This window comes from Petromyzon marinus, chromosome 25 (genome assembly GCF_048934315.1).
Source record: "Petromyzon marinus isolate PM22_M1 ecotype Great Lakes invasive population chromosome 25, UKy_Petmar_22M1.pri1.0, whole genome shotgun sequence".
NCBI lineage: Eukaryota > Metazoa > Chordata > Hyperoartia > Petromyzontiformes > Petromyzontidae > Petromyzon > Petromyzon marinus.
The window spans coordinates 4,746,176-4,759,962 of record NC_133691.1 but is presented as its reverse complement, the minus strand read 5'-3'; the positions used below and the strand labels follow the sequence as shown (position 1 = coordinate 4,759,962).

Here is a 13,787-nt window from a genome sequence, read left to right as displayed (position 1 = left end):
CGCGACCAACCAACCGCCACCACGAACCCACCCAGCACAAACTTCCCAACACCTACCACGACTATGTGACTGTATGGATGGGACAGCGAATGTGGCGGGGGAGGAGGTGTGTGGGGGGGGGAGGGCGAAAGGGCGGGGTTGGGGGGGAGACCGCACAGCCTCCATAAACGTCTCTAAATAGGGCATTGTTCTCAACCGTCTCTCATAAATAATTCAGGGTGAGAGGGGCGAGTGGGTTGAGAGAGCGCAGCCAGAGAGTGAGGAGAGGGAGGCGAGCGAGAGAGAGACACACACGCAGGGGTGTTAACGTTGGAGGCGGTGTTGGTGCGGGGGAATGGACAGGCGCGCAGCACCGCGCACCGAGCGCTAGAACTCGGCCGTGCCGCGGGAGGGTGTGGGGGGGGGTGATCCGAGTGAGCAGCCCCGAGACAGCGCGCCGCACGCACGACACGCAGCACCCTCCTCCTCGCTCGCTCGCTCGGAGCGCGCGGCACTTGCAGCGAGCGCAGTGGGAGGCGACTCGGCTCAGACGCTCGGAGGCGGCGCGCACCGCGAAGACGACGCCGCGATCCACGTCGAGAAGGGAACGACGCAGTTCGAGCGCGCGTCCGTTCCTCGCGCGTCCGCCCGTGCACGCGCGTCTGGTTCTGTTGTCTTTCAAACTCATCCACGCCACCCCCTCCGCCACCCACCCACCCCCCCAACCCCCGCTTATACGCGCACGCGCGCGTGTACGCACGTGCGCGCGCGCGTGCGTGTCGCGCTCCTCCAGCCGCAACTCGCTATCGACGACAATAGCCGCCTCTTGACAGTCCTCCGTTCGCTCACGTCGCCAACGGAGTGGGGTCCACCGTTAGCCCGGTGTCTCGTCCCATCACGTCACGCGGCAGCCTCGCCCCCCTGAGCGAGGCGAGGCGAGGCGATTCGTAGCGGCAGTCGCAGTTGCGAGCATGGCAGCGCACGGCTGCCACGACCGCTGCGCGATCCGCGCGGGGCTTCTGCTGCTGCTCGTCGGGTGCGCGTCCCTCCGGCCAAGGACTCGCCCCCCGTGGGCTCTGCTCGCCGCCGCCGCCGCCGTCTTCAGCCTCGCCAGGGTCGCGCCCGTTCTCGGCCAGAACGAGACGGAGCCCATCGTGCTGGAGGGAAAGTGCCTGGTCGTGTGCGACTCCAGCCCCTCGGTGGAGCACGCCGGAGCAGCTGGCGCCTCCTTCGGGATCTCGGTTCGATCCGGCAACGCCAAGGTGGCCTTCTCGGTCATCCGGAGCACGAACCACGAGCCGTCAGAGATGAGCAACCGGACCATGGTTATTTACTTCGATCAGGTATTGATTGTGCGCGTTTGGGGTGTGTGTGTGTGTGTGGGGGGAGCGGTAGTGTAGCGGTTAGCGCTACGCTGCGCTTTAAACCTGCCGATCCAAGTTCGATTCCCGCTCACGGCCAACATCAGTGGCGACTCAGCCTCAAATGAGTACCTGGTGCGGTGACTAAACATCGCCACTGGGGAGACAAAGGCGGTCGGGCGTGGTGCTGGCCACCCACCCCCTCGTGTACCGTTCCGGCCTTCGTAGGTGCTCGCTAACAGCACTTGCCCCTACAGTCTGTTAAGGCTATACGGGGGATCTTTCGTACGGTAGGTAAACGGCGGCGCAACTGTTCGCGCACCGCGCTACGAAACCCGCGACCCGGGTTCGATTCCCGCTCACGGCCAACATCAGTGGCGAATAAATGAACCGGTCCTGGGCCTCCCCTCGGTCGACTCGGCCTCAAATGAGTACCTGGTGCGATGTGTAAGCATCGCCACGAGGGAGACAAAGGCGGCCGGGCGTGGTGTCGGCCACCCACTCGCTCGTGTGCCGTGTGGGCCTTCACAGGTGCTAAGCGCTAACAGCACTTGCCCCAACACTCTATCAAAGGCTATACGGGGGGGGGGGCTCTCTGGCCGCTCGCGACTCGCTCGTTCCCCGAGTGTTCGCCAACTTCAAGGTGCCTCGTAAGAGCAACACAACTCGACACGGCCCCCAGTCATTAGAGTTGTGACATTACATATTTCGCTGAGACAAGCGGAGCTTAATTTGACATTATACCCAACGACGCGTGCCTGGATGCTACCGCAAACTCGAATAGCGCTGTGCTGGCTGGCTGGCACCGTGCGTTATGGGCAGTGCCCGCACGCATATGCCAGGTGCGCAAAAAAAATAGGACCGCACCTCCAATTGTCGCGGTGGTGCTACGTACGGTGCGAAAGAAGTCCAACACACGCACACATACATAGACGTTGCCGTGCGCACTTTGACGAGAATTTGCACTTCTTGACGAGAAATGGATTCCTCACTCCCGGTGGACATTCGAATGGGTCAAGGGGTCCATGCGTCCTGTGAGCCACGCTATAAATATATATAAATTATTAGTAGTATTACATAAAGGGATCCTAAAGCTCACGCGTGCGAATGTGGGGCTATCGTACGGCGAAGGGTTGGTAACGCGAACAGCGAGGAAAATAAAGGGGGTTGGCAGCGGTGGGGGCGGCGGGTTGGAGATTTATCACGGAATTAAATCTTGACTTAGAGCTTCCGTGGCTGCAGGAAGTCATATTCTCGTGTCTTTCGGTAAAGTCACGTAGATAGGTTCAAAGACAATAACACGAACCTGCCGACGTGACTTTACCGAAAGACCCACGAAGAAAATGTATCACGCGATTGTTTTGAGGGCTCGGCAAAGGTGCAACGGTTACGGGTGTCGTGACGTCCACCGTCGTTGTCGAATAACCGGGACTTATTAGACTTCTCTGTGGTGTCAAGTTGCGGAGTTCGAGTCAAATCCTTCCGTCTTCCTCGTTAGGGCGCACTCGCCAAGGCACAAAACAGCTCTTTCCACACGACGACGACGACGACGACGATGATGCTGATGATGATGACGACGCTGACTATTTTCATCTTTCACGTTTTCTTCATGAACTGCACGCACTCAACATTGCAGTTGGGCTACTTTGGTGACGGCGGAATATTGGCATTCATCGCTTAATCCCGAACGCTTTACGAGCGACCCGTTATAATTACATAAACATTACGATCGCGTCAACAGATATTAATGATGTCACTTACACCTTAAGTGCTGTTAAGAACGACCTGTAATGACGATTACAGAAACATGGCAACTTTGATGATAATGTAATGGTTTGTGTTATCAATTACTCATGAGCATTAGTTTAGAAGTGGCCGATGATGATGATGATAATGGTGCTTGCGCGCTGCGCTACGAACCCGGCGACGCTGAGTTTGACTCCCGCTCACGGCCAACACCGGTGACGATTATCTGAACCGGTCCAGGGCCTCCCCTAGGTCGACTCAGTCTCAAATGAGTACCTGGTGCGATGTGTAAACGTCGCCACGAGGGAGACAAAGGCGGCCGGGCGTGGTGCTGGCCACCCACCCTCTCGCGTGACGTGCCGGCCTTCATAGGTGCTGCTCGCTAACAACGCTCGCCCCAACCGTCTGCTAAGGCTATACGGGGGATATTTAGTCTTTGACGGTGTTACGGATGATGCTCGTGATGGCGATGGTATTCGTGCACACAAAAGGTATAATGCCATAGAGGCGTTCTCTCACAGCCTTTGTTCTCAATCCAAAACGCCGTTGTTCTCGACTTCTCCTCGCGCCTCTGAAAATTCCAACCACCACCGTCTAGATGGCGTTCTCAATGCCCTCGGCTCGTCTTCGTCGGAGCAGCGATGTGGGCCGAGTATTCTAACTAAGCCCGTTGTGTGAACGTCCCCAAAAAAAAGAATTAGCCTCTGACCAGATCACGCAGAAATGCGCCCCGATCTCTTCAGATCTCGGAAGCGAAAATCGATTTAATAACTGGATAGTGCTTGGATGGGTGGGCACGTGTTGGGCACGTGCTCCGGAGGGCTGCGAGGTCTCACGTTGTTGGGAACAGAGGGCAGGGCAGTTAAACATCAATTTGTTGTACGGCACTTCTATGCTCCTCCACCTTCACCAACCCGCATCGAGCAGCGTGGTGAATTACGATAAAATTAACCCCCACGACGTGCACGGTGTGGGGATGCCCTATTCTGGCATTGCTTTACGTCGTCTGTGCTCTCGAGTAATAGTTCTAATCATAATCGTAACCCTGATGAAGATGATGACGACGATGCACCTTTGCATTATTGGCAGTCTCCCTGCGCGTGCTCAGTGCGTTCATAGGCGATTAACGCACGCGCGACACCTTCACGCATTGGTTAACCGATCGTCCTGTCCGCCGTGGCGCGGTGATGAGATAACGTAAGGGGTAGTTGTTTTTTTTTTGACATCTCCATTAGCGTCTGCTGCCTTTCTTTAGCCAAGCAAACTAGGCGAGTTCAGCGTCAAAACGACCCGCTAGCTCTGCAGCTAACAACCATTCTTCAAACACCACAGCTAACCTCCAGCAGATGCGATGCACACCTTTCGTGTGCGGGGTTATTTCTGCTCGCGTTCTTCGTCCACACCCGCGCAGCTGGTGTCTGGGAACATTACAACACCCGCATCGAAGAGACCATTGCACCGTAGAGAATTGGCGTGTGTATTTGCGCATGTATTATGCATGCCTTTAAATGTGACCTTATTCTTAGCGATGGTGAATGTGTCAAAAAAAAATTTCGGTGAGCACAATCGACACCCCGATCATCAATATCGCCACCACCATCCCTATTATCACCATCTTTATAATCATCACAATATCATCATCATCATCACCACCACACTACCACCACCACCACTACCACCGCTATTCCCACTCTAGCGTCTAAATCATAAATGTGGGTCACAATGGCAACCATCGACAAGACTGCTGCTGATTCATTCAAACATCCTCTGCCCGGCCTAGATTAGAAGTCGTGTTGGGGCTCTGCTTCCCCTGTGGCTCACCACACAGCCCCCCCCCCCAAAGGGTTAACCGCAATGCTCCCTTCAGTCGCTCGTGGGATGCCGAATTTCAAAGCTCGCGCAGCCGACCTACGACAATGTCCAAACGCGACTGCAACCGGTGGCAATAGCTACTATCGAGTGTCCAGGGCGGTGCAACTGGTCGGGAGAATTCGATGCGCCGGATGACGAAGAGAAGCGGTGAGTGGACATTGGGGCCCATTCCATTACCCCCAGGTGGGGGGGAGTGAGGGGGCCCGGGGCAAACTCCACTTTGGGTCCCCACGACCCCTTCAAACTAAACGGGGAATATTACATCTGACACCGTGACGTCACAGCGCGCTCCCCGCCCCCCAAAGCGCGGGCCCCGGGGCAGTCGCCCCAATTCGTCGTACCCAAAGGAACCGGGCTCTCTGACCCCCACGAGCCGCGCTGAAAACCAAAAAAAGACAGGAGCTGGGAGCTAGAACGGCACGCGTGATCGCCAGAGGCTGATCGCGCGATTTTCTCGTTCTGTGGTAGCGTTCACCGCTATTTAAGAGTTGGTTCACGCGTGCCGTGCCCCGCCCACGAGTCTTGTATGACCCCCCCACCCCCGCCCGTGTTGAACAAGGTAACGGCTACAGGGTTGGGTGACACTGACCCTAACTGCACTCGCAGGCAAAGGGACAATGAACACACACAAACACACGCGCGCGCGTATCCGCTATATTCTCCAAATCGCTGAAGTGCCGCAAAAAGCGTTAACGGTTTGTCATTGCGCCAAGTAAATTATCGAGATCTCATCCCGACCTTCCCTCCCGTCCTCCCTAATGAAAGCAATGTACTCGCCTTCACTGGAGCGACCCCTGCAAATTGTTATTGATTAGTAACCAGTCTATCCGAGTTAATAGTAGAGAGATGTTACGGAAAGATGAAAGGTGTTGTGTGCTTAAGTGTCACGTCCCGGTATATTGTACAACGAGATATGATGTATGTGTGATGCAAGGCTATGGCCCTTTGTCAATCCACTGCTGGATGAAGGCTTCGAGTCACTTATGGGCCAATCAAATGTACATGTCTCATAACTCAATAGCGCACTCGTTAATGTCGGCTCTTTAAAATGTCTATTGTGGAGGCATGCAAAAGTACCCCAAATACAGTTCTGTGCAGACTCAGCTTTAGCGGGGCATGGCATCTCAGTTGTCACCCGTTTCACTCGACTGTGTTTGACTACAGGCTTGTTTAGCTGGATAAGGGGTTCCATTGACCGGCGACACCTGAGTTTGCTCTCCGTCAACCACAGCGCAGTGTGCAAATAATAGCATGCACGTGTACAGCCAGTGCTGGATTAACCTCGGTGCAAAAGTAGCTGCATCTGTAGTAGCTGCATATGTAGTAGCTGCATATGTAGTGGCTGCATATGTAGTGGCTGCATATGTAGTGGCTGCTTATGTAGTAGCTGCTTATGTAGTAGCTGCAGATGTAGTAGCTGCATATGTAGTAGCTGCATATGTAGTAGCTGCAGATGTAGCAGCTGCAGATGTAGCAGCTGCAGATGTAGCAGCTGCAGATGTAGCAGCTGCAGATGTAGTAGCTGCAGATGTAGTAGCTGTATATGTAGTAGCTACGGGCCCCGCACTTTCTTTCAAGTTATCAATTTCGGTTCAGTGATTCTGCACTTGCTCTATTACTATAGTACTATACTGCCTTAGACTTTTATTAACGGCTGGGTGTTTAAGGTTAGCGATTTGTCGTATTATTTGGCTATATAGAAAATAAAAAAAACACAATTACTTTACTATGCAAGTAAAAAATTTGTGTTTTAATATTTATGTGTTTTTTATATTTAGGGCCCCTTTCTAGCATATGCTAGAGGCCCCGCACTAGCCCTGTTGTCAATCTACAGCTGGACAATAATAATAATACGTCCAACTTGTAACGGGCAAAGCCGTCGCTAATTCGCGTAGAGAGCAGAATAATCAGAATATATATCCTCGAGGAATCCGATGAGCTATAAAGCTCTTTTTCACAGATGTCCAGCAAGGGGCGGGTAAGATCGTTACAACAACAAACAGTGCAGAAACACGATAGGAGTGCAAAGGCAAAGTACAAGCAAGGCAAACTAATCACCCAAACACCTGCAAATCAAACGAAACCATCCTGCCAGACAAAGTCCACTGAGGTATTAACTCATTTTTCACAAGCCACCTGGCCACAAATAATAGCTCGGAGGCGCGAGGATGAATCACGGACACGCGGGGTAAGGCAGCCGCGCGGTGACTTGGAGCCAAAAGATTGCCCAAGTTCTGCGCTCCTTTATGTATTGAGGTGTTATCTGTTTACCACGTAGGCTTTCGCGACCAATATTATTCATAAGAAAGGTTTTTGGGTTAGATAGCGTTATTTATAAATGTGTTGTAACCCTCCACCACCCGACACGGCCAATCAGCAAAAAAGTGTCTCGTTGACAAAAGACAAATAGTTCACTACTTTAGCCCACCTGTGTGTTGAAGAGTGAATCCACAACATTTACAGTTTGAGTACGAAGTTTCGCTGCTATTACATCCAGCATCATCGGGCAATTCGCCAGAATGGTAAAGCCCTCACTTGCTCCCGGTCTTAAATAGAGCAAACAGGGTGACGTCATCATTTAACTCATTTCAGGTGCAGTGATTTGAGACGAAGGGGGGAGGGGTATTGTAATTATATAATCAATTGGTAATCAGTCAAATTCGAGGGGGAAAAAACACTCTTTCTCCCATGCAGACGGAACAGGTGAAGTACGCATACTGTACAGGAACTGAACCGGTCCCTTGGGGCAGGTGGCGGCGTTCCCCTAGGTTGACTCGGCCTTTAAGTGAATGCGTAAAACATCTGACACCGAGGGGGAGACAAAAAGAGTGTGGTCGGGTCGAGCACCTTGCGTGGTGCTGGCCACACCACTTGCCCCAACAGTCTGTGTGTCTCTTCCTTCCGATATTGAGAAATCACTGGAGCTATGCACTTTTAAATCGAGCTTGAAAAATTCACCTGTTAAGAACTACTTCTTGTGTTTAGTGTATTGTCCTTACCCTCGCACCTTCGGTTAGCACGGTTGGCTACGTACGGTGCGAAAGAAGTCCAACACACAGCACCTCCGATTAGCACGGTTGGCTACGTACGGTGCGAAAGAAGTCCAACACACACACACACAGCACCTCCGATTAGCACGGTTGGCTACGTACGGTACGAAAGAAGTCCAACATACCCTGCATACAATACATCTCGAGCGCGCACGTTAAGGTATGCAGGGGCAGTAGCCGGCCTTGCCGGGAGCGCATGCAGTTTGAGCGATGAGTGATTTGCCGCCGTGAGATACAGGACTTTGACAAACGAGATCGCTGCGTTTGTACCCGAAGGGATTTCTCTCTCTCTCTCTCCCGTCTCTGGTTTTGTGCCTCTCAGTCAACGCGTCCGCGAGGATGGATCGGCCCCGGCGCACACGTATCGATGTTGATCCGCGCGTGACAACCCACCACACACGATTTAGACTTTGACAATAAGAAGTCGCCACCCCTTTAACCCCACAGTCGCAAAGCAACGGCTTCTCTCGCAGACACCGCGCGAGGCCTTTTTAACGGCTATGTCCCGTGCTGTTGAAGGGTTCATCACAACAATAATCGCGCCCAACAGTTATTCTGGACCGGCCCATAGACACCCCCCCCCCCCCCAAAAAAAAAGAATACAATAGACAAAGATGCCCCGGTGTGTTTTCAGTTTTTTTTTTTAACAGGCTGTTGGAGGCAGGTGCTGTTAGCGAGTTAGCGGCACGCGCGAAGGCCGCCGACTCGCGTGCGAAGGCCGCCGACTCGCCACACGAGGGACGCTGTCGACTCATCGTAGCCCTGGGCCGGTGTGGGTGCAGACCTCGCCGCTGATGTCTTTAGGCGTTTGGGAGGGAATAGAACTCAGGTGGCTAGGTTCACGGCGCAGTGCGCATGCAAAGACCAAGAACCCCCCCATATACATTACACGCACACTGATGAGATGAGTCCTATTACCGAGCACCTATCCTCGTTAAACATACAGATGGAGAGCTTTGGGATTAAAAAATACCCCCCCCCCCGTATAGCATTTACAGACTGTTGTAGCATGTGCTGTTAGCGAGCAGCTATGAAGGACAACACGGCACACGAGAGGGTGGGTGGCCAGCACCACGCCCGGCCGCCTTTGTTTTCCGAGTGGCGACGTTTACACATCGCACCAGGTACTCATTTGAGACTGAGTCGACCTAGGGGAGGCCCTGGACCGGTTTAGATAATCGTCACCGGTGTTGGCCGTGAACGAGAATCGAACTCGGGTCGCGGGGTACAAACCCCTGCGCTACCGTTCCCCACAGAGACACCACACGCGCACACACGCGCGCACAGAGACACACGCGCACACAGAGACACACGCGCACACACAATGAAATATGACTGCGAGACGCCGAGAGGGCGGGTAGCCTCTGTATTAAAAGCCCTTCATCTTCGATTGATGAAAATGTTAAGGGAGTTCGTTATGCCAGGAACGTCCTTCAGCACTCTATTATATATCCATACAACACACCCGCCCTCCTCCATCACACTTAACCAGTGACTTTGCGTCCCGTTTATGTTGATAACCTCGCCTGGTATACAGGAGGTCGCGGGTCCGATCCGGACCCTGACGCCTGCTGTATATTTGGAGTTTGCGTGTGTCTCTCCCCGTGGTCGCGTGGATTTTTCTCCGGGTCCTCCGGTTTTCCCCTCCACATTTAGAAACGTGCGCTTAGAGCATTTGGCTGCCCTACACTTCCACGTGATCAGCCACTTCGTTGAGCTGTCATTGGTTACCAGGTCGCTTCTCAAAAAGAGCTATCCAGCTCAGTGGGCCTTAGCTGGTCAAATTGAATATATTTACTTAAAATAGTAAACCAGGGAAACGAAAAGCAACGTCGCTGGAATTGATGACGGCCGAAGTGAAAGACTGGTGACGGAATGACAGCCAAAGGAGAATCACACCCAAAAGGACTGCCGCCTCCGACACGAGCGATGTGTTCAGTGTGCACAGAAATAAGATGGATCGTGACCTCCCGGGACTGCGAGGGATGGTTGTGGTGTAAGCGGGCCTGCACGTGGCAGTGGATAGATAACGGCTGATGATTCGCAGCGCGGTTGGCCACGTACGGTGCGAAGGAAGTTCGACATAGGTGCGTGCATGATATGTAAACAGTACTTGGCGCGGTATGAATTGCGGGAGCTTGTTTTGCCAGCCTCACAAAGTGATGGAAAGCATCTAAACGCAGCTTGACACGCTTTGGGATTCAGCTGGAGGCCTTGATCCCATCATCTGGAAGCTTTCCCGCAATCACTCCTGTTCCCACAGCCTCAGATTCATCAAGCTCCCGACCGCTCCCCGGAGCCACTTCCATCACGTGCTGTATACATACGCACGCACCGCAATTACGTACAAATAATGACTGAGACATAGAGCTACGTTTTCTGGTGTGCAGTGTGAAATCACGAGTTGGAATTACCACCCTCCCCACTCGTCCCACCGCTCGACCCGCAAGGGGTCAACGCAGCACGATGCATCGCCCATCGTCGATACGGGGCTGGTAAATTCGGCACCACCTCGTAATGTCACGCGACTCGGTTCAAAGGTCAGCAGCAGTTGTTTCTAACAAGCGGCCGCACCTCGCCATAGTAACGTGGGATTTCCAGCATTGGTTCAAAGGCCAGCGCTGAAGACGACCGACCCACACGTGCTTTCACGTTGGTGTCACATGCCAAAAAAGACAAAAAGAAATACACATATTGCAAGGGTGAAATCAAACAAGCCGATTTCAAATGTACCTTGGTTGATCGGAGGCGGGAGGGGGGAGGGGCGTGGATTTGACGATCTGGCCACGGTAGCCTTCGCTCGGCTACCGTGGCAATGAAGCCAGTCCCTACGCAGTGTCTGTGAGTTATCGAATTGAATGAGGACTGCAGCGGATCATAGCCTCCACGCGACGTGTAAAGACTTCAGCGCCGAGTAATTAACTCAACGTGGGGAGTTAAAATAACGGTCAGCTGTCGGCATTCAGGGGCCGCACGCATCGCAGACTTTTACTGGCGACGCAGAGGAAGTTGAGTGCCATAGTCCCTACGCAGTCTTGGAGACATTGAATCATCCGTGCATTCATTCTGCAACGCTGACCGAGAGCCCATCGAGACCACACATGCATCTCATTCACAAGGGAGGCCCGAGGGAGAGAGAGAGAGAGAAAGAAAAACATTATTTGTGGGATGAAAGGTGCCAAATAACCGTTCAACCCCCTACCTCCCCCAATTAATTCCACATGCAAGGACTGTTTTGTCTGTGACAGACGTTTCTAATTGACACCGCTGGAGGCTGGGTACAGCAAAACACCCTGTTTCCAACATGATTCAGTCGTGCTACCTATCCCGGTACTATATATATATACACTATATATAAACGGAGGCGGAGCATGTAATGAATAAAACACGGGAGCAGACAGAACCCATTTTCCCCAAACCAGCCTCGCGTCTCACCGCTGAGACAACCACTGTGGTATTCATTTCTTATGGGGCCCTAACGGTCCAGACTGCTTATGTCAAGTCGGGTTACCGTGCTGAGGAAGCTGCCGACAAAAAACTCCAAACACCGGGGGACTCCCATCCACAGTCCTTTCAGATTGGAAGTAATCGCAGTAGAATATTTTATTTTTGCCCGACGTAGTGGCAGGCGATCGCACCTGTGGTCTAAGATCTTAAGAGGTGGGGTTGGAGTATCGTGCAGAGATGAAGGCTTCCCAAGTGTGAGACTCACACCCGTAAGGTAACAAGGCGCCCGCTGGAGGCAGTACAGAAAGTAGGCCGTGGACTTGTCTGTGTAGTATAACTGTTACTGTATTTGCTTATGTTTTGTTTCGCCCATTACTTCAGTATTCCGATGTGAAACAAACTTACTCAACAAGAAATTGGCCGGATGTTTTACGGCATAGGCCCCATTTCCCTTTTAAAAAACATATACCGTACGTCATTTTGCAAGCACCTGTTTGATTAGCAAACTTTAAAGTTCACCTTCGATGGCCTCAATTACTGGTAACTGATCATTAGAACTTTATATATTTTTTAATTATGAATATTTACACCTGCTTTTAAGGGTTTTCTCGCGTCGACGGTAAATCAATGATAAACAAAGGTGTTCAAGAATGCCGAGAAGTGAGCCCTGTTAAGAAATAAACAGACGCTGACTGGGTGTTATAGCGGCTTGTGAGGTCAGAGAGCGCGGCTCTCTACATTGGCGAGGGGCTGTCGCAGGGGCAGCTGACGCAGGGCGCACAATCTGATTGGACCAGTGGAGGGACCGTTCCAATCTGATTGTGTCGTCACTGTCATTTGAAAGAGCCCGGGGTGGGGGCAATTGAAACGAGGGGTCGGTCGAGAAACCGTTAGGAAGAAACAAGGTGGAGAGTCAGGGAAAGTTCCAGAAAGGACAGAGAATAAGATGAAAGGAGCGGATGGAAGGGGTTTAGGGGATCCTGAACGGAGTAATTCCCTGACGTGATGTTACGCTGCGCTGGAGACGTAACAAAGTGCACGTTCAAAACTTACCTGGGTTGAAACTCCTTTGCAGCACACACACGACAGCCTAATCGGATTTGCAGGCGCGCGAAACCTGAACGAATGACCACGTCCGTGGTGCAGAATCTTCCAAGACTGCGTCCAATATCCTAATGCGCAATCCCACTCCGAGGGGCGAGAGAACAATGCCTTCTGTCACACCGTACCATTGTCAATCCCTCCCGCAGATTATACCAGGACGGCACAAAGAACGACGCGGAGATTTGGCAGGCGGCGTGCGTCGGATTTAAATGTCCATGCGTTTTGTCCATCCATTGCTGGATGAAGGCCTCCCCATGCTACGGCTGTCATGTCATGGGGTTTGCCTGTTTGTTTGTTTGTTTTCGGCCATACTTCACCGCGCTGGTCAGTGCAGGTCGGTTGAAGGGAGGAGGCCCCAGGACCGGTTTTGTTTTATCATCCGCCAGCGATGTTAGCCGTGGCTGGGAATCGAACCTGCGGACGCGGAGGTCAACCGCTCCGTGCGCTCGCCGCTCTGCCACGACTCCCGCAGCCCTCGCCGCCCGTCGGATTCAAAGACATCACACTGAGGAGCAGCGCAGCGTAGCGACGAACTAAAATAATAATAATAAATAATAATCCCTCGCAATCTGCTCCACAAAGAGTGGGCTACCCGGATTTGAGTGGACGGGCCACAACTTGAATGCGACTTCGAACAAGTTGATTCGCGTACAAGCGGCACAAAGTCACTGACTGGAAGCATCCAGGAAAGAGGAGCACACACTCACGACATCGGGCTAATCGTGCAGTAAGCGCATGAACAACAAGGAGAACACTACTCTGACATTTCCACCCACACGTGTGCGGTTATTTGACCAATAACCTACTCGAAAAAGCGGGAACCGTTGAGCTGCATCCGTGTGCCGAATGTCATCCTCATAAACGACGGTGGATGACCATGACAGATGCTATCCGTCTTTCACAATCTTCAGCATCCAACGCAAGTCTTCCAAAGGCCCAAGAAAGGAGCAATAATTACTGCAAAAAGTCCGACATCATGTGAGCAACTAATTAGCCAATCCAATATCAGGACAACAAAACACATATCAATGGCTCGCATTCACAAAATTGCCAATTAAATTAGCCCTCAGAACCTTGCATAATTTTCAATTAAACAAACTCACTGCAATGAAGAAGAACAAAAAACATTTACAGTAACATCTTCGGTTTGAGGAGGAAGAGGCAAGGTTGACCCAACAATCATGGAAAGCATGCGGACGTGCGGATTAAACAAACGAGCTGGCAGTGG

General features: G+C 52.4%; 1 protein-coding gene across 1 annotated transcript in view; it reads left to right on the top strand.

Moving 5' to 3' along the window:
• Nucleotides 1–236: 236 nt before the first annotated feature.
• Nucleotides 237–13,787, top strand: part of LOC116945941 (cerebellin-1-like) — a 29,164-nt gene continuing 15,613 nt past the window's right edge. The window contains exon 1 of the mRNA XM_032960640.2: nt 237–1,322. Coding sequence (XP_032816531.1) covers nt 951–1,322 — 372 coding nt within the window. The 5' untranslated portion in view covers nt 237–950. The remainder of the gene's footprint in view (nt 1,323–13,787) is intronic.